This window comes from Scyliorhinus torazame, chromosome 16 (assembly GCF_047496885.1).
Source record: "Scyliorhinus torazame isolate Kashiwa2021f chromosome 16, sScyTor2.1, whole genome shotgun sequence".
Taxonomy (NCBI): domain Eukaryota; kingdom Metazoa; phylum Chordata; class Chondrichthyes; order Carcharhiniformes; family Scyliorhinidae; genus Scyliorhinus; species Scyliorhinus torazame.
The window spans coordinates 19,448,020-19,467,739 of NC_092722.1; the positions used below are offsets into that span (position 1 = coordinate 19,448,020).

General features: G+C 44.1%; 1 protein-coding gene across 1 annotated transcript in view; it reads right to left on the reverse strand.

Annotated features, from left to right (window-relative positions):
- Positions 1 to 19,720, reverse strand: part of LOC140392618 (streptomycin biosynthesis protein StrI-like) — a 41,454-nt gene that overhangs the window by 11,821 nt on the left and 9,913 nt on the right. The window contains exons 2-6 of the mRNA XM_072478044.1: positions 6,479 to 7,063; positions 4,969 to 5,039; positions 3,219 to 3,327; positions 2,354 to 2,481; positions 424 to 531 (exon numbers count right to left, since the gene is read on the reverse strand). Coding sequence (XP_072334145.1) covers positions 424 to 531; positions 2,354 to 2,481; positions 3,219 to 3,327; positions 4,969 to 5,039; positions 6,479 to 7,063 — 1,001 coding nt within the window. The remainder of the gene's footprint in view (positions 1 to 423; positions 532 to 2,353; positions 2,482 to 3,218; positions 3,328 to 4,968; positions 5,040 to 6,478; positions 7,064 to 19,720) is intronic.

Here is a 19,720-nt window from a genome sequence, read left to right on the forward strand (position 1 = left end):
AGCTCACAAAGTACCAGATTTATTTAACTGGTCATGGTACGAGTTAAACTCACAACCAGTGGGTTGATGGTTCAGTGCTACAGCCACTAGGTTTCTGTGAAACTCTTTTTCACATGAGAGTTGACCATGGACAAAAATATAATGAAAGATACCAGTGAAATACCCTCTCCCAAAATGAGGGGACACGAAGGCCATCTGATACAGAGTCGCAAGTCAAAAACTTTGCCCTTCAAATTTCCATCCCTCTATGTTCAAGCTTCAATCAGAAGGCAGCTTACTAGGTTCAAGCTCCTGAATCAGATTGAACTGTGAACTTTACAAAACTGATTTAAATCTACTATTCTGAAGATTCTTCCCCTCACTATTTCCAGACAGGTTATTTGCCACAAGCACAGTCTTAGTATATGTTCAACTAGTTTCTACCTTGGCAGAAGGCATGACCCAATGAGAATATGGTATCTGGAGCGTTTTCCCCAAGTAGCCAGCAGACAGTATCTAAGTCATGTACAACACCATCGTAGAATATCCCACCTGTGGAAAAGAGAACAATTCAGCTGGCTTTGTCAGAATGGAACAATAGATTAGGGGGCCACAATTATATTACAAAGCACAAAAGATTTCAGTCTGGAGCAGGTTTTGTGACAATAAGAGCTAAAACATCACAAGGCACAGAATTCTGAGCAGATGATCAGTCTTTTCTCAGCCTCAAGAAAGGAAAAGATAAGAATTGGGAGAGAGGTGTATTTTTAAATGGAGTGAATCCTGTTTAGATTGCAATTGTAGCTGCAGTACTGCAGCTTGCCTGGTCAGTGGACTCTGCTGGGGTCTCGACATTCCCCCGTGAAGGCAGGCTATGACTTTAGAGTTTGACGAGTATCATCTTTATCCCACAATCAATTGTTGAATCAATTTCAAAATGAGATGACGTCTGAAAATAGATTGCCATGCCTTCACTGTCGCTGAGTCAAACTGCTGGAACTCCCTCATTAATGGAACTGTGGGTGTACCTACACCACCACATGGACTGAAGCAGTTCAAGAAGGCAGCTCATCACCATCTTCCCAATGGCAATTAGGGGTGGGCCCTACCCAACATTGCCCACATCCCTTGAATTAATTTTTTAAAAGCTGGTCGATGAAGCTTTCCCTCACATTCATGACAGCCATAGCATCAACTAAAGACGTCACAGCACCGCACCACTGGTCCCCACCCCCCCCACAGCAGCGCTGCAATCACCTGGGAGAGGCAAAAAGAAAACACCCGGGATCAATAAAAAGGGGATGGGAATAACTTTAAAACACTTTTTGTCCCGTCAGGTGATTGCAAGCAGTGCAGGAGATCATTATCTGGCTTCTATACAATGTCATTTCTGCTGGCAACAAGAACTGCTCCAGCTTCCTCTTGAAGGCATAAGATGTGTTGGTGTGCCCATATTATACGACATAATACATAGATGATAATCCTCACTCCCCATTGCTCCACCATTCAGCTCAAACTATCGCAGTGGTAATTTACTATGTGTTATAAATGTAGGCAACTTTGTGGTTTCTTTCACTGAGGAACGTGGAAGCTTGTATGCAATAATTTAACATTGTTTGAGATGAATAGCTTCGTACAAGCACATGCTCAATGAGACACTGTACTAATGAACCATTCTGTACAACTGCTAATGTGTTGAGACACCAACAATAGAGGGACTGGGGGGACAGTACTGCACCTTATCTATTACCACCAAACAATAGGAACATGCAAATCCTTGCCAATTTTCACTGGGTCCCAGATACACCAAAGGTCAATCATAGAATTACTACAGTGCAGAAGGAGGCCATTTTCCGAAAGAGCACCCCACCTAGGCCCAATCCCCCACCCTCTCCCCATAACCCCAACTACAGGCAATTTAGCATGCCAATCCACCTAACCTCCACATCTTTGGACTGTGGGAGGAAAACGGTGCACCCGGAGTAAACCCACGCAGACAGGGGGAGAACGTGCAAACTCCACAATTCACCTGAGGTTGGAATTGAACCCAGGTTTCTGGCACTGTGAGGCAACAGTGCTAATCACTGTTATGAAGAACAGTGTGATCATATTCTCATAGAATGTTACGAAGGAGCTGACAAATATAGGTTAATGATTTGGGTAGACACCCTTCATCTCAATCCAGGTTTCTATCAGAAGTGTTACTCCTTTTTAAATGTTGAGACCTATTGTACATTTCTAGTATTTTCTGTTTTATTTCATATTTTCAGCAGTTTTCTTTTTACACCCGAACTCATTTCTCCAAGTCAACTTTTCTCAGAATTGCAGAGACATAGAACTCTTCCACATGCAATTTGCTTTTCCAAGCCGGTACCTGATTTTTTGATATAGCTGAGAGAGAGAGACGGGTAGGTCCTATTGACACTGACTATTCGATGAATCCTCCCAAGAGCCTTATTGCGAACCTTCTTGTGCAAGAATTGCACAGCTGGATCAAAACGTCTGCACGGAGACAGAAAAAAGACATTAATGCCAAAGAGCAGAGTTTTCCTGCTTTTTTTTCAAAACGTGAAAGTCAATAACACGTCGGTTTCAAAGGAGATTTATTCTGGCAGAATAATGAATTATTGTTCAAACTTGGTTTTTGCAATGAACTAATCCATTCAGGCTCCCTGGGGTTTTGACAGTATTCCAAAACTGGATTCAAGAGGTCATAATGGAGAAAACGTTGGGGACATCAACAAAGTCACATGTCTGAGCACATTTCAAAAAAGTAGATATAATACTAGGTCCCACTGCTACCTGATTTTTTAAAGCTGTTTTCTCCTCTCTTTCCTTGAAGCCTTTGCCTGGCTACCGGTCACATCCAGTGTCTCGTCTAACTGAACGTTCAGCAAGTGGAAGCCAAGTGAATGCCAGGAAGCTATCTGATCCCAGGAGGTGTTATAATTAAACCTGTCCACCTGGTGTACGACAGACACAAACAAAAACATGTACACTTTCTAGCTGTGGACAGAGCCAGGACCCCTGGCTGATTCTTCTTTACTCTTCCATTTTGGCCAGCTGAGATCAGGGAGCAACACAGGGACTGGGAACAAATTGAGGGTGTTGATGCCCTGTACCACATAGGCAGTACATCACCCAGAGAGAGTTGGCACCTACCTTTTGATAAGTTACCAATGCAATAACCTATGGATATGGGATTCCAGCATTAATCTTAGCTGGCAGACTTTACTCACTTATAGAGCCCACAGACCAGAGGTTGTCCACATCTTGCAGCTTCATCGAAGCACGACTCAGCCATTTGTTTGTCTAAACTCAATAACTTTTCACAGAATACCCCTTTACCTGAAACACAAAGAAAATAATTCAGTCATCTTCGAGCTCCGATATACGAGACATTACTGTTCTTAAAGTACATTGGAGGAGAGTTTCCACTTTGTGTATAGTTAGGAAGTTGGGCTGTTGAGGCTACAATTCCCATTTTCACTAAAGATCACTGACATGATCACAAATATAAAATTTTCCACGAACCAGGCTACAAAGGAGAAAAAGTTCATTTGTCAGACAACAATGATATCCCGTATCCTTTATAGGAGCGCGAGAAAGATGCTGGAAGGATCTTAACGGATATGGATGAGCTCTGGACATGAAGGGAAAAAATTGTTCCAAGGAAATCTAACTTCCTGGAGGAAATCTTGCAGGATAGTGCATGTGGATGTCAATGACTGATAGAATCACCCTTGGCAAATTCAATCAAATAACCTTCCACCAACAACAATCCAGGCTCACGCTTGAACAGTGGCTACTCAGAAGAGGTACTTCAGAGCTCTGAATCCTTCCAGCACAAGTTGGATACCTTCAAGGACAGGAAGAGAAAAATTAGGGGATTAAAGCAACAACCCTGTGGGAGGCAATGTGAATTGCCAATGGTGCTGCCTACACCAAGTCAGAGAGCACATTATTTTATAAGGACAGAAACATTATACTCATTAAACTACACTGTATCATCCCATTACTAAAGGGTAGACAAGCCTTAAAGTATAGGCTCAAAGGATAACATTCTAACAAACATTAATTGAAAAATTAATCACTAATCTATCAGGGGATGAGTGCCCCTAACTTTGTTTGTGTCAAGACAACTAAGAGGGCTGGGACGTTGTGCCTCTAGTATTTCCTGCATGTAAAGAGCTCTGAAAAGAACAGCTCTTGATTTTAACCGAGCTTTTTTTCAAAATAGATGCAGAAATTTGCATTTGACAACATGCAAGCTTGGTGACAGGGAATATGTATTACTAAAAAGCTATAAAAAAGACAGATGCATATCAATCAATTAAGTTTGTAACCTCACCTCAGTTCAACAAAAAAATATAAACCATTTAAGCTTCACATTATTGATCATACAAGCATAAAACTTTGCAATCATTCAAGTATCCCATCTCGATTTCCGTCTTTATCATCAGCCTATTTCCACTTGTGATTTCTTTGATCCCTCCTCTCCTCAGTGACAGTGCTGATCCATATTTATAGCAGTTACATGGGTGACAGCAACTATGCCAGGATCTAATCCAAGTGGTCACCATTTACACAGAAACCAAACATCACAAAACTATTTGAAAACATAGGACACCATAGCGAATCCTTACCCTTACCAAATGTCCAAACAAATGTATTTTCCAGCAGAAACCACTTGCATTCATGAATAGCATTGCTGACTGATCACTCCCCCGCCCTCTTCCCGAATTCCCCTCCTGCTCCAGGGATGCTGAGGCTGGTTATAGACCTTCCCGGTAGCTTCCAAAGCTGAAAGCAACTAATGTAGCACATGTTTGGAATCAAACTGAGGACTATCTGGTTGACTCAGGAGCACAGCACATGGATGTAGACCCACTTAACCTTTATAGCAAACAGACAAGAGTTACCTCCTCAACATCATCCTTCCTTATCCCTCCAATTCCCATCTGCATTTACCCAAAACGCACACCATACCTGCGCGTAAAGCATCCAGGACTATTTCCGAGCCTTCTTCTGCCAGCGAGCAAATAATAATTCCTGAGACACTGCACAAACAACAGCACAGGAAACAATTAGGTGTCTGTGTAGATCAACTTGAAATCTATCTAAGATCTCAATTCATTTTTAAGAATACAACCTAAAATGCTTTCATTCTAATTTGCAAAAGGAGAGCACTGAAGGAAAAAAATCAGTTGAACCAATGTGTGCCGGTTGCATTAATCACAAGGACTGATAAACAAAGTGATCCTACACACACAGTTTCTATTCACCTCCAGTCTATGCTCTGTCATATTACCTATCGTCCAAAACAGCCAGTAGAACATGGTCATCCTTGAACAAGATAAATAGAGAAATATCTGAAAATGTGGAAAATCCAAAATAAAACACAGAAAGCTTCTCCACCTGGACCAATCATTAGAATTAATCTAAGCTCTCACAGATCCGCTGTCCATTGAGAATTCATGGTTTGATTTCCATAACAGATATTCTGTGCCAGCTTTTTACTGGCAATGCTCACTGATCCACAATGTTTAAAGGAACAACACTCCATAAATGAATGGCCAAAATGGTCAGGTGCCATTAGGGACAGATGCCAACTAACATGGCATCCACTCATCTGGTCATGGAGTAACCACCTGCACCTAGCCCATTACACTAAACTGAGGGTACCAAAGCTGAAGTTAAATACAACGCTGATGTTGCTCATCAAAGTACCGTGTATAGTTCAAGCATTGCATCTCGTTGAAAGTGGGAAAGCAGAAAACACAAAGGTTCCAATGATATTGTGGAATAAAATAAGGAACAAATGGAACTTTTTGTTGTGAAGGTGGTTTAAAGTCAGCAGTCAAATGCGGAATCTGGTTCCACTCAACTAAGGGTGAGCAGCTGGTTAGATCCAATCCAAGCTCAATGAACCATTTTCAACCAGATCGACGGGGATGGGAACTATAAAGAGCTTTGTGGTCTACAAACTAGGTATGGTAACAGTTAGCAAGTGGCAAACAGCCTGAGTTTCCTCTTTGCTCCTATCCAGCAAACTGCCATTAGGGGGCATGAATATTGATTTCAGGTAAAAAAAATTACTTCCTTTAGTTGATATCCCTCATCTGGCGGAATCAGTGGTCTAGCAGGAGTGCCCACTTCAAGAGAGGAAATTTTAAAAAACTAAAAACATTATACAAGCATACAAAAGGTGAGAAAAGATCTTCAAGGCCAAACATACTCATACTATCCATTAATGATGCAAACTCATGCATCTCCCTCCTGCACTGCTGGAATGCCAAGCCAAGTAAGCCAAAGGAAAACAAATAACATGTGGTTAATTTCAGGGACTCTAGGAGAATCCTCCTCAACTCCCTAGGCCGGCAAGCAATCCCATGGCGCATCTAAACTATTCCAACTATTCTGGTGTCTCTATAAAAGGAACACACTGCTCCAAAATGTGCAAGTCTGTGTGTAATTAATACGCGGTTCATAACCATACCGTTGGTCATTGAGCACAATGTCAGCGTCCTGCCCCCGTAACACCCTGGTGCTTGCAAGAACGTCCGTGCTGAAAGAACATTCCAAATCCTGGATGCAATCCTCCACAATGTACAGCAAGCTGCAGCCACTTTCCTCTTCAATGCTTTTAAACAAAGCTCTGTTTCCACTGCAAACGCCAAACAGTGCCAGTCCGATGCGGCTGCCCATCAAATCAGCATTTTCATATTGTCCTATTGTTGGAGTGGAAGCAACATTATTGGAAACTTCAGGAACAATGTGCCTTTGGCCACTGGATCTTGAAGAGTGTGAATGACCGAGGACTTGAAAGCCATTGAACAAAAGTGACGAGCCTGAGGGGGAGTTTGAGGTAGCCATGTCATGGTGGATAGTCACTGTGCTGGTAGTGGAATTGGACCCACTGGTTCTGAATGAGATCATGTTCTGATGCGGAGATACTGGAGATGGAACGTTGTTGCTGAAGCTGGTGGGACATGGGTTAGGTTGGAATACAAAAGACGATGACTGTGGTAGAACAGATTGATCGAGCACAGACATACCAGCAGTAAAGTCCACAGGTGGAGACCTAGGAAAGATAATGTAGCAACAAAACATTAGATAACTGAACAAAAATAAAATCAGAAACTTAGATATCAATTAGTTTTCCCATGTCACAATAGTTGAATTGATAAATGCACAGTAGTCATAATAACCACAACTAACCCAGGGTTGAATTAGCCAAAGTCAGCTGTTTGGAAGCATGGAGCTGTACTTGGCTTCAATATTAACCTACAGAGGAAGGTTGGGAGAGAGGAAAAAAGTGTTAAAGCCCTGATCACAATTCAATGACCCTTACTGGAAGCATACACATTTGGGCGACAGGACAGACTAGAATTGAGCATCAGTGTGAGATGTTCTCCTCTCCCCACCAGAATGGAAAGCTTTTCAACACTCAATATTCAGGGTCATGTGTGAAACAAGTTACTTAAAGTGAGGCACCAGATGAACACTGCTGTCTGCCCATTAACCCAGTGGAGCTGTACCAAGGCATCAAGGCAAATAAAAAGACTGTATTTATACAGTGTCAGCGCCTTTCATGACCTCAAGACATCCAAAAGACTGGTCACTATGGCAATGCAGGGAGAAAACTAGGGAGCAAAATCAATTTGATGTTCAAATTCTATTTCAGCACATGGAGTTGGACCCTTGAAGTCACTAATATTTAAATCACAGCCAATTCTATGTTCAATTTTAAAGTCTTGCTGTTTACCTTTAACTTTGAAAGTTTCTCCTTAACACTATAATTATTGGGAAAGGAAAACAAAAACAAAAATCAGTTTGCGAAGTTCACAATTTTAGATAGCTTGTAGAAACAACGTTGCAATGTTTCTAAGAGACATAGTGAAACACAACATGAATTCTTTCTCCTCACTTTTTGTAACATTTTTAATGGTGTACAGTACAAATGACACTAGTAAATTGCCCATTCAGTTGATCAAAATGAATTGTAACTCAAACATACACCAGATTACAAGAGTTGCGAGGAAGACGCAAGAAACCTGTTCCACAAAGCCACATACTGGCCTGCAACTACCTTGTGAAGAACAGGAAATGTTGGCAGAGCAATTTTGAATTGTAATTTTAGAACTGTAATGTTGATACAAAGTGTGATCACAAATCGTGGCAATGGGAAGCAAGGTGGGTGCACAGTGAGTGTGCGCATTACACTAGATTTTTTTGAAGCAATCTGATTTCCTACTGCACTCTCAACATATTTTACAAATTGCCTCCAATAGATGCTTACAAGCAATGGGGAGCATTCAGACCAACTTTTTCTTATCAAATATTGCATGGGCCAAAGGCAATTCATCTGTTTCCTCAAGCCCCTTATGCATTCCAATCTTTATTGTTCCACCACAGACAGCCCCGATTTCAGCCTCCTAGACACCAAGCTCTGAAATGGGGTGGGGTTATTGGGTTACGGGGATAGGGTAGAAGTGAGGGCTTAAGTGGTTTGGTGCAGACTCAATGGGCCGGATGGCCTCCTTTTGCACTGTATGTTCTATGCCTGATAACGCTTCTTGAAAAGTTTTATGACTTTAAGTGTGCTATATAAATGTGAACCGACATGGTGCCGAGGTCCCATGTTCAATCCCGGCTCTGGCTCACTGTGCGTGTGGAATTTGCACATTCTCCCCGTGTTTGCGTGGGTTTCGCTCTCACAACCTGAAAGATGTGCAGGCTAAGTGGGTTGGCCACGCTAAATTGCCCCTTAATTAGAAAAAATGAATTGGGTACTCTGAACAAAAACATTTTTTTTTTTTTTAAATGTGAACCGTTGTTGTAAGGATGATGTTACTCTCATACCAGAACCCAAAAAGCAGCAACGGTAGAACAATAACACATTTCTTCCACCCCAGATGATGGCGGGGTCACAAAGATACATAAAAAGGATGAAAGAATAGACAAAACAGCAAAGCTATGTGAAAAATGAAGACTCCCTACGTTTTGTAAGATTCTCAAATAGTCTTTCAAAAACTGCTAATACATTGGCTAAAGAAACAAAAGAGGCAGCCTGAGATGGGCGGCACGGTAGCACAGTGGTTAGCACAGCTGCATCACAACTCCAGGGTCCCAGGTTCGATTCCCGGCTTGGGTCACTGTTTGTGCGGAGTCTGCACCTTCTCCCTGTGTCTGCGAGGGTTTCCTCCGGGTGCTCCGGTATCCTCCCACAAGTCCCAAAAGACATGCTGTTAGGTAATTTGGACATTCCAAATTCTCCCTCTGTGTACCCGAACAGGTGCCGGAATGTGGCGACTGGGGGCTTTGCACAGTAACTTCATTGCAGTATTAATGTAAGCTTAATTGTGATACTGAAGATTATTATTATTATAGAGCTGTTCAGGAAATAAACCACAAAAGGAAAGCAACAAAAGAAAAAGTACTGATAAACAGGTACGTTCAATCCCACTTCCGCTGCCAGTATTATCAAAATCCCTACCTTTCCCACTCCTTGTCCACCTTTAGAACCATAGAATTCCTACAGTGCAGGATGCCATTCGGACCTTCGAGTCTGCACCGACCCTCTGAAGCACCCTAACTAGGTCCACAGTCCCACCCTATCCCTCGAACCAGCACATCTTTGAACACTAAGGGGCAATTTATCATGGCCAGATGTGCATTTAACCTGCACATCTTTGGACTGTGGGAGGAAACCAGATCAGCCGGAAGAAACCCACGCACACACGGGGAGAATGTGCAATTGCCACACAGTCACCCAAGGCTGGAAAAGACCCTGGGGCCTGGCGTTGTGAGGCAGCAGTACGAACCACTGTTCCGCCATTTCTTACTACTCTGTAAAGTACTTTTCTAGTTGTGAGCGCTCTGGAAATTTAAGGTGCGAAGAGAAACATTGGAAACAGAAAGAGAATCACCATAAAATAAACAGAAGCAAACATAAGTAAATGTATTAAGTTGTAAATGTTATATTGTAATTTGTGGATCAAGGTTTTTCTCCATAAAAATAAAGGAGGTGGAAAATAAATGTGGCTGGTTTTATTGCATCCATCGAAGGTGAAGTTAGATAACTGGTACTTGAAAGAAAAAAAAGGGTTTAATGATAGGGTGAGAGAAGTACGGTGGGAAGAGGTTTGTGTGGAGCATAAACTCCTGTATGGACCTGTTGGGCCAAAGGGACTGTCTCTCTGTTATAACTCCGATGTAATTCATTTCCTGATAAAAGGACAGTCAAGAACTCCAATTTGACCTTGAAGTCAATAAAGATAACTCCAGAGAATGTTATAATTTGATTTCCTCTCAAGCTGAGCTAATAGGTATTTATACCTACAACTGCTACTTCTAGCTGTGCCATCTCACTTCAAAATGCATTGATCAAGAACTTCATGGCCCTGCACAGTTAATGATCGACAGTATTCCCAGTCTCCAGGCATCACATCCTGCTTGCTCTTCCAACCAGCCCAGTAATTTTACAAGACTTGGTTTTTTTTTAAATCACAAGTAACTGTAGTGGACCGTAGGTTTCATTAATGTACTTTTTAAAACATATGTCTCCCCTCCCTGGGGAGATACTTTTTTAAATGCAAGATTCTGTTAATTGGGAGATGTTCTCTGGCACTGCTCATGGCCGTCAGATCTTACACTCTTACCAGGGTTCTGGAGCGGAGAAATGAGTGTACAAAAACAAGTGATAGAATCCCTACAGTGCAGAAGGGCATTCAGCCCATTGAGTCTGCACCAACCCTCTGAAAGAGCACTCCACCCAAGCCCACTTCTCCGCCCTATGCCAATAGCCCCATAATCTAACCTCCACATCCCTGGACACGAATGGGCAATTAAGCATGACCAATCCACCTAACTGGCACATCTTTGGACTGTGGGAGGAAACTGGAGCACCCGGAGGAAACCCACAGGGAGAACGTGCAAACTCCACACAGACAGTCACCCAAGGCCGGAATTGAACCCCGGTAACCTGAAACTATGAGGCAGCAGTGCAAACCATTGTACCACCATGCCGCCCAGCTGAAATGGAATTATGAGGTGTAAACCAGAAGTGCTGTACGACAGACAATAATTTTGTTTAATTTATAAATTTAAAGTACCAAATTCTTTATTTTTTCAATTAAGGAGCAATTTAGCGTGGTCAATCCACCTACCCTGCACATCTTTGGGTTGTGGGTCCTTGGGGGGTGGAGGGGACGTCCTGGGAGGGGGTGGGGGAGGGGGGGACTGCCTGGGAGGGTGGATGAGCAAGAGATAACATGAAGGGTTGGGGAAACTGGCACGTAGGGGTGAGGGCCAGTGTACAAAGCTGTGTAAATATATCATTTTGCCATGTATAATATATATCTTGCTCTGCGCGATTTCTCTTTTTTTTTGTTACGGGGGGGTCATTGTTTGTAAGGGAGAAAAATTGTGTTAAAAAACTTTAATAAATATATTTTTTTTAAAACATTAAAATTAAAAAAAAAAAATCTTTGGGTTGTGGGGTGAGACCCAACCAGACACGGGGAGAATATGCAAACTCCACACGGACAGTCACCAGGGGCCGGGATCGAACCCAGGTCTCCGGCACCGTGAACGACAGACAATAATTACCATAAACCAATGAATGTGTGTTAGTGGCAGAAACACTGAATATTGGTATTTATGCACACTAACAAAAAACAGTAAATGATGTCCATGCCTCCAATGCCCAGAGCCACAGACAATGCAGGACGACTATCCTTATCTCCAAAAGGGTCTTGCGCTATTAATAAAGTGGTCATATGTCCTACACCTCCTCTATAAATAAAGCACCTATTTAGATGTGGGGGCCAAATGTAATACTTCCAATTTGTGGATGACAAACTGGTAGAATGTGTTGTGAGGATGATGCATTGAGGCTTAAAGGGGATTCGGACCAGTTTAGCGAGTGGACAAGAATATGGCAGATTGAATAGGTACAGAGTATTAAGATAATGATTGCGAAGTGGTGATGCCGAAAGGGGTTCTTGTTTTCTGAAAGACACTGAAAGCTAACATGCAGGTGCAGAAAGCAATCAGGAAGGCAAATGGTATATTGGCCGTTATCACGAGGATCTGAATACAGGAGAAAAGAGGTCTTGCTTCAATTGTACGGAACATTGGTTAGACCGCATCTGGAGTATTATGTACAGTTTTGGTCTCCTTACCCAAGGAAGGATACACTTGCCAGAGAGGGAATAGAGTGAAGGTTCGCCAGACGGATTCTTGGGATGGTGGGATTGTCCTATAAGGAGAGATTGAGGAGACTGGGCCTATTTTCGCTCGAATTTAGAAGAGAGGTGATCAAGGGGCAGCAGGGTGGTGCAGTGGTTAGCAGTGCTGCCTCACGGTGCCAAGGACCTGGGTTTGATCCCAGCCCCCTGCCCGTGTGGAGTTTACACATTCTCCCCTTGTCTGTGTGGGTCTCACACCCACAACCCAAAGATGTGCAGGGTAGATGGATCGGCCATGCTAAATTGCTCCTTTATTGGAAAAATAAAGAATTCGGTACTTTAAATTTAAAAAAGGGGTGATCTAACTGAAACTTATAAAATTCTTACAGTGCTCGAAAGGTTTGATGCAAAAATGTTTCTCCTGCTCGGGTGTCCAAAACCAGCGGACACAGTCTCAGAATAAAGGGCAAGCTATTTAGTGTTAATCGGCTAAACATGGTGCTATTCTGGGAAAGGAAGTAGCTGGAGCCAGTTTGTCTTCAACAAATGTTGTACTGAGTTTTGTGAAGAAACCCAAGCGCAGACCATTTTTTCCTTCCAGGTCATTCCCCACATGGGTGGAAATGGATTCTTATTTACATGCCCTAACTTATGCCGAATTAGTACCAGTCGCGTTAATCACTGGAGCATGGACTTAATTGTCACAGAATGTGCAATATTAACCAATTCCCTTACGAAAAAATCTTAAGACTTCCAAGATTTACATCAAGAGGTGTCCTTCTACGACTACCAATAACTTCTCACTGAAAGTGTTCCTTTCAGTAAAACTTGTCAGACAATTGGTTGCTTAAGTTTGAAGACTTCTTTTTCTTCCAACATTTGTATCAAACTCACAGTATCAATTCTTAATCTTACAGAACGGCAGTCTGTATAACATTCAATGGGTATTGCTATGAATTGGGGAAAATTAGGATTAAAAAATTAAATTAGGATAACACTTTTTATAAAGGGAATAAGGGCAGCTGTCTGAAAGGATGTTTTGATATGCGATTTAGCATTCCAATGAGAAAAACAATTGTTTACCTAATAGGGGGAAAAGTATTGGGAATTGGTACACATCTGCTAAAAACCGGATCCACATGTTAGGTAACATCGAAGGGAAAGAACGACATATCTATAGCACAACTGGAGAAGGGGACACTGTAGCAGTAGCTACCAGCACAGCCACACCCAGCTGCAGAAAACAGTCCCCTGAAAACAAGTTATTGTCAAATTGGATTGGATTGGGTTGTCACGTGTACCAACGTAGAGTCAATGACCAGCTCTTTAGTTTTGTTGACATGACCATAGTGGGTCTGATCTCGAACAACGAAGAGTCAGAATACAGGAGGGAGATAAAGAACCTATTGTTCTGCGTGCAACTCAAACCGATCATTCCGTACGTGAAAAGAAAAGACATAATAGGGCAAACATAAAATACACAATGTAAATACATAGACATAGGCAGAGGGTGGAGATGTGTGAAGAGATCAGATCAGTCCATAAGTGGGCTGTTTAGGAGTCTGGTAACAGCGGGGAAGAAGCTGTTTTTGAATCTGTTAGTGCGTGTTCTCATACATTTGTATCTCCTGCCCGATGGAAGAAGTTGGAAGAGTGAGTAAGCCGGATGGAAGGGGTCTTTGATTATGCTGCCCACTTTCCCAAAGCAGCGGCAGGTGTAGATTGAGTCAATGGATGGGAGGCGGGTTCATGTGATGGACTGGGCAGTGTTCACGACGCTCTTTAGTTACTTCCAGTCTTGGGTTGAGCAGTTGCCATACCAGGCTGTGATGCAGCCAGATAGAATGTTTTCCATGGTGCACCTGTAAAAGTTGGTAAGAGTCATGTGGACATGCCACATGTCCTTAGTTTCCGGAGGAAGTATTGGCGCGGTTGTGCTTTCTTGGTCGTAGCATCAACATGGGTGGACCAGGACAGATTGTTGGCGATGTGAATTTGAAGCTGTCAACCATCTCAACCTCAGCCCCATTGATGCAGACAGAGGTGTGCACAGTGCTTTGCTTCCTGAAGTCAATGACCAGCTCTTTAGTTTTGCTGACAGTGAGGGAGATATTCTTGTTGTTATACCACTCCACTAGGTTCTCTATCTCCCTCCTGTATTCTGACATATCGTCGTTCGAGATCCGACCCACTACGGCCATGTCGTCAGCAAACTTGTAGATGGAGTTGGAGCCAAATTTTGTCACAGTCGTGTGTGTCCAGGGTGTCTAATAGTGAGCCAAGTACGCAGCCTTGCGGGGCACCGGTATTAGGACCATCGTGGAGGAGGTGTTGTTGTTTATTCTTACTGATTGTGATCTATGGGTCAGGAAGTCGAGGATCCAATCGACAGCCAGTTAAAATCCTAAACTATCCGCCGGATTTAGCTCAGTTATATAACATTGGATGCTGCTTGGGGGCACCGCAAAGTTCAGGAAACATAGGTAGTTGGGAACAAAGGGGTAACCTCATGTAATACCTTGTGCATAGCCATCACTGTAGTTAACTGTACTGTTGTTGTATGTTACAGTCCTTCTTGTCATGTATTTTTCTTTTAAATTAACAAATACTTGTTATTAATTGATCACAAAATGACTGGACTATTCCTCCCTGGTTTGCATATATTCTCTTCCTGTATACTAAATTGAAAATATACACCACGAAGAGCTGGGGCGAAATTCTCCCGAAACGGCGCGATGTCCGCCGACTGGCGCCCAAAACGGCGCCAATCAGACGGGCATCGCGCCGCCCCAAAGGTGCGGAATGCTCCGCATCTTTGGGGGCCGAGCCCCAACATTGAGGGGCTAGGCCGACGCCGGAGGAATTTCCGCCCCGCCAGCTGGCGGAAACGGCCTTTGTTGCCGCGCCAGCTGGCGCGGAAATGACATCTCGGGGCGGCGCATGCGCGGGAGCGTCAGCGGCCGCTGACAGTTTCCCACGCATGCGCAGTGGAGGGAGTCTCTTCCGCCTCCGCCATGGTGGAGACAGTGGTGGAGACGGAAGGGAAAGAGTGCCCCCACGGCACAGGCCCACCCACGGATCGGTGGGCCCCGATCGCGGGCCAGGCCACCGTGGGGGCACCCCCCAGGGCCAGATCGCCCCGTGCCCCCCCCCCCAGGACCCCGGAGCCCGCCCACGCCGCCTTGTCCCACCGTTCAAAAGGTGGTTTAATCCACGCCGGCGGGACAGGCAATTTATCGGCGAGACTTCGGCCCATCCGGGCCATAGAATCGCGGGGGGTGGCCCGCCAACGGGCGCGCCGCGATTCCCGCCCCAGCCGAATATCCGGTGCCGGAGACTTCGGCAACCGGCGGGGGCGGGATTCACGCCAGCCCCCGGCGATTCTCCGACCCGGCGGGGGGGTCGGAGAATGACGCCCCTGGTGTTCCAAGTTACCCTTCTGGGTTTTGGAATAGCCTCACATTAAACATCAACAGTATGTTTCTTCAGCTTTTTCTGGATAGAGAATTTCCCTTATATATTTGATTAAAAAAATATCATGTCAACTGTTTCAACAAACGCAGGAGTTTCAGCAGCCAGAGTACTTTTTACTATTCTCCTTATTTTCTTGACTTGCCAAGCTAAGCACATCATTTTCCACTTTCTCCCATAACAAATATTGGAAAACTGGCTTGAAAACCCATCACAAAGGTTTGCATGAGCCATTACTAAAGATAATCGATTTTCGATTCCTGGGGTCACCCAAATTTGGAAATTTCAGCACACATTACTCCATGTTTAATTTTGTTAATGTTTTGTTTGCCCATAAAATGTCTTCGCTTTGGATGTTCCATTTCAGTATTTAGTTCTAAGATATTAAAACTTGCATCCAGCCTTCTCTGTGTGCACAGCAAATTCAATTGTCTAACTAGACTTCACAATTATCGACTTACGTCTTCACGAAAACGTTACTAAAACGGCCAATTATTCTTTTAAATTACCTTTCTCACTGTGGATAAGTCCATTCTGGCCTCTATCTCCGAAGGATTGTTCAAAACCTCAGCAACTAACCTAGCTTTAGCCTCAAGTTCCATCCAAGGACTTCTTCTGTGCAAATCCATGAGATAATGCTGGATGACCCCTATTCAGATCCTCTGATATACACCAAATGTTCTCCCATCTTTCCAATTCTTTCTGTTTAGTCTCCAGTATGACTTTATTTGTTAATTTGTTGGCAGCTTCAAAAAGGTTTTGGTTATGAGGACTTCTGCTTCTATTATTTTGTCGGGATGGTGCTGCATTCTCCATTCCACTGTGTCTAGTCAGACTGTGACCTACTTGCCAGAAGACACTGCAGGACACTACTGTTAGATCCCTTATACATCCAATCTGAGCCTCTTTCCACCATCCGTGAACGTTTCCTCAACCTGGACTCATTGCCGAACCCATTATTGGAACTGGAGCTCTGCTTTCTTATTTTCCATTCAAGCACACCAGTTTACGGGAACACAGCCCACATTCCTGGTCCATCATCCTGGACATTCAACCAATTTTTGTATTTTCCACTAGATTTCTCTGCCTGTTCCACATGTTGCATGCCTCCAGTTACTCAATTCCCATGGATGGTACATCATCTGAGAACTTAATTTGGACAATTGGCCTCTAGATAAAATGGCCCTTTCTCGCTCACCATGATCCATTTCTCTACCAGCATCTAACCCCTGATCTATCATATCTTATCCCTCTAGCCCAATCTTGCAAAATGTGTATGCAATGCACATCCTCTAGCACATTTTCAGTATCCAAAAATTGATAATTCATGGAATGATCTCTGAGGAATGGACTTTTATTGTTTGATTCAAGTTGAAAGAATCACTGTTTTCCCCTCACATCCTATAACCTTCCCTAGACTTTTCCACTCCCTAACCCCCACTCTTGTTGTGATAAAACAGATCACTGGAAACACATCCAACCGTAGCCCCCAGCATTAAACCAAAACCCCCTTGACAACTGACAGCGACCCACTCTTTAAAAAAGGAAATGAATGGCTGCCATCCTAGCTGGAACCCTTCGACCGACCCCCTAATGCTGTACTTGGCCTTCTCCAAAAGTCGGAACGACGCAAGTTCACCCGCCCAAGCCGAGGCACTGGGCAAAGTGGGAGACCTCAACCCAAGCAGAACCCGCCTCCGGGCTATCAACGAGGCAAAGGTGAGGACATCCTCCTTCATCCCCGTCTGCAGTACCAGCGAGTCCAATACCCTGAAAATAGCCACCAACGGACACAGCTCCAGTTTGCCATTAAGAATCTCTGACATGGGTGTTAAAGAAGGAGATCCAAAAGCATAATAATTTAGGACATGGCCAGAACATATGGGTATGGTTAGCTGGCCTCCCCGAACACCGCTCACACGTGTCATCCACCCGAGGGAAAACACATCCTCGCCTTGATCAGATGAGCCCTCTGCACCACCTTGAACTGGATCAAACTAAGTCCAGTTCAGGTCATTGGGGGGGGGGGTAGAGATAATCTCTTATAGGGAACTTAAAGATAAAAGTAAAAGGTTGGAGAGGCAGAAGTTGGTGAATGCCACCCTCGAGGTGGATCGCCAATACTCACTTGCTCCGCGCCAGAGTTGTTGGCAAGCAGGAAGAAATTGCAGTTGGAATCTGGGCTGCTTTCGACAGGCAGGGCAGTGTGCCAGCTGTGATGTTTTTCATGAGCATGGGGAGAAGGCCAGTCGCCTGTTACTGCAACAGCTGAGGCGGCAAGCGGCCTCTCTGGAAATAATGAAAGTCTTGAGTGGCAGGATGATCTCGAACCCAGGTAAGGTCATTGAATCTTTCAAGGCTTTTCATCATAGCCTTTTCTCAGTCGGAGCCTCTGGAGGAGGGGTTATCTAGGACGGAATTTTTTGATGGCTTGTCTATCCCAGTTGTAGAACGGGAAAGAAGGGAGGAGTGGGAGTCCCCATTGAGCACAGTGGTGGTCATGAAATGCATGGGTTGGATGCAGTTGGGTAAGGCTCCAGACCCAGAAGGATTTCTGATCAAATATTAGGGTCACTGGGGGTTATATCGGAGGAACAGACTGGCATTTTTAAGGTTAGGAGGCTCTTGGCCAACATTCGGCGCTCGCTTAGTGTTATTCTGTCCCTCTCTCCAGTCCCTGAGCCAAGAGGCGATTATTTCAACGGATGCTGAAAAGACGTTTGAGAGGGTGGAGCGGGGGTATCTATTCAAGATCCTTGGAAGGTTGGGTTTTGGACCTAGATGTATATCTTGGATCCAGCTTTTATATAGAACCCCCTCCGTGAACGTTCATATGAATGCCTTGAGCTGATGAGAAGTACGAGGCAGGTTTGTCCAGTGTCTCCGCTATTGTTTGCCTTGGCAATTGAGCCTCTGACCATAGCATTGGAGTCATCTACTAGGTGGAGGGGAATGGGGCAGGGGGAGCATAGGATGTACACGGATGATTTACTGATGTATGTCATGGATCCTCTCTCCAGTGTAGAGGAGATAATGAAGCTGCTTAGGAGTGTTAACTCCTTCATGGGATATAAATTGAACTTGGGCAAAAACAAATACTTTCCAATGAATCTCCCAGGCAGGGGAGCCAATCTGGGGACGTTGCCTTTTCGCCTGGCCAGGTCCAGCTTTAGTTATCTGGGAATCCGGATGGCCCATGATTGGGCCTCGCTCCATAAACTAAATTTTGCGAGTCTGGTAAATGGGGCAAATCTGACTTGAAGAAGTGGGAAAACCTGCTTCTGGAGGTTAGGGTCCAATTGGTAAAGATGAATATCCTTCTACGGTTTCTATTTTGTTTCAGTGTCTCCCAGTTTAACTTCCAAATCTTTCTTTGTGAAAGTTAATAAAATTATATCTTCTTTTATTTGGGCAGGCAAGACCCCACGGATTTGTAGGGTGTTTTTGCAGAGGGTAAGGCATGCGGGTGGCCTAGCGTTGCTCAATCAGCTGTTTTATTATTGGGCGGTGAACATTGAAAAGGCGCGGGGTGGGTTAGGGTATGGAGTCCATATGGGGCGGATAGAGAGGAGTGCCTGTAGAGGTACAAGATTGAGGGCCTTGGTTATGGGTCTGCCTCCACTTTCCCCTGCAAAGTGGGCTTCAAGTCTGCTGGTGGCCACTCAGCAAATATGGAGACAGTTTAGGCAACATTTCAATCTGGTTGCCAATCCGTTGTTAGCTCCAATCTGTGGAAACCATTGCTTCGTTCCAGCTGTCGTTTGGAGCATTGGGAGGGGGGGTTGGAGAGGTTTGGGGGCATGTTTATAGGAGCGATGTTTGCTGAGGAGTGGCTGGATAAATTCCAGCTTCCGAGAACTAGTCTGGTTAAGTATTATCAGGTGCGTAAAGTTTTGCGTAAGAAAATTCCTTCCTTCCCCCTGGCACCTCTTTGATGGATAGGGTCCTTTCGGCGTATGAGCTAGGGGAGGGAAGGATATTGGATATTTATGGTCGGATTGTGTCCATAGAGCATGCTCCATTGGATGAGGTAAAAAGGAAGTGGGAGATGGAGTTGGGTTAGGTTTTTTGATGGG